Consider the following 1,114-nt stretch of genomic DNA (forward strand, 5'->3'; position numbering starts at 1 on the left):
AGTTAAGGGGAATTCATCAGCAATATTATTACTTCTCGTTGCTTCCTGTTCTTCCTGCATCTGTACTGATTCATTTTCATTTCCTTCTCGTGATACATTTTCATTACCTCTATTTTCTAGTGTGACTTCTTTTCTATTTACAGTATATGAGGTGCAGAACTCTATTCGTTGATTTCTTACCTTCATCTTAAATTCGTTAACAACCACACTTACGTTGACTTGAGGTTCTTTTTTTCTATTGTGTTTTGCTCAGATAAATTCAAGCTATGTATCTATATTAATATAACTAACAAAGATTACAAGCATGCAGTCCTGACATACAAGCTCATTTGAATGATAAATTTGCTAAGTATTTACTGATAGAAGCGAAAAGGCATTCTTTCAATGGGAATTTTTTCTTCGATTGTTACATGAAATCACACACACTGCACAACAGCGAACCCAGGACTCCAATGGGTCTACTAATCAGAGAGAGAGAGAGAGAGAGAGAGAGAGAGAGAGAGAGAGAGAGAGAGAGAGAGAGAGAGAGAGAGAGAGAGAGGTGGGGTGGGGAGAGCATTTCTCTTCTGCTGAGTCTTGCTCAAATTTGCATAGCACTTATATGAGTAATCTAATAGTTTCTGTCAACATGGTGACTAATGTTATAAGGTTGATTGCAGACATTTAAATGGTTTCCACGTATCCACATTGATTTTCTATGAGAGTAATAAACATGTAATATAACATAACGATAAGTATTTTGTTAGAAGGTATAGCTTAATATATATATATATATATATATATATATATATATATATATATATATATATATATATATATATATATATATATATATATATATATATATATGTATACATATACATACATATATATATATATATATATATATATATATATATGTATATTTATATATGTATATATATATATATATATATATATATATATATATATATATATATATATATATATATTCAGCCATATTTAGTTCACTTCAGGACAAAGGCCTCAGACATGTCCTTCCACTCTTGTCTGGTTATGGTCTTTCTAAGCCAGCCCACTCCTACACATTTCTTAGTTCGTCAATTCATCGTCTTTTCTTCTTTCCCCTGCTTCT

General features: G+C 30.5%; 1 protein-coding gene across 1 annotated transcript in view; it reads right to left on the reverse strand.

Annotated features, from left to right (window-relative positions):
- The window catches only part of LOC137614653 (uncharacterized), a 13,062-nt gene extending 12,746 nt beyond the window's left edge, over window positions 1-316 (reverse strand). The window contains exon 1 of the mRNA XM_068344346.1: window positions 1-316. This exon is cut by the window's left edge and continues 615 nt beyond it. Within this exon, the coding sequence (XP_068200447.1) occupies window positions 1-186 (186 nt within the window). The 5' untranslated portion in view covers window positions 187-316.
- Window positions 317-1,114: the final 798 nt, after the last annotated feature.

Source organism: Palaemon carinicauda, chromosome 21 (genome assembly GCF_036898095.1).
Source record: "Palaemon carinicauda isolate YSFRI2023 chromosome 21, ASM3689809v2, whole genome shotgun sequence".
NCBI lineage: Eukaryota > Metazoa > Arthropoda > Malacostraca > Decapoda > Palaemonidae > Palaemon > Palaemon carinicauda.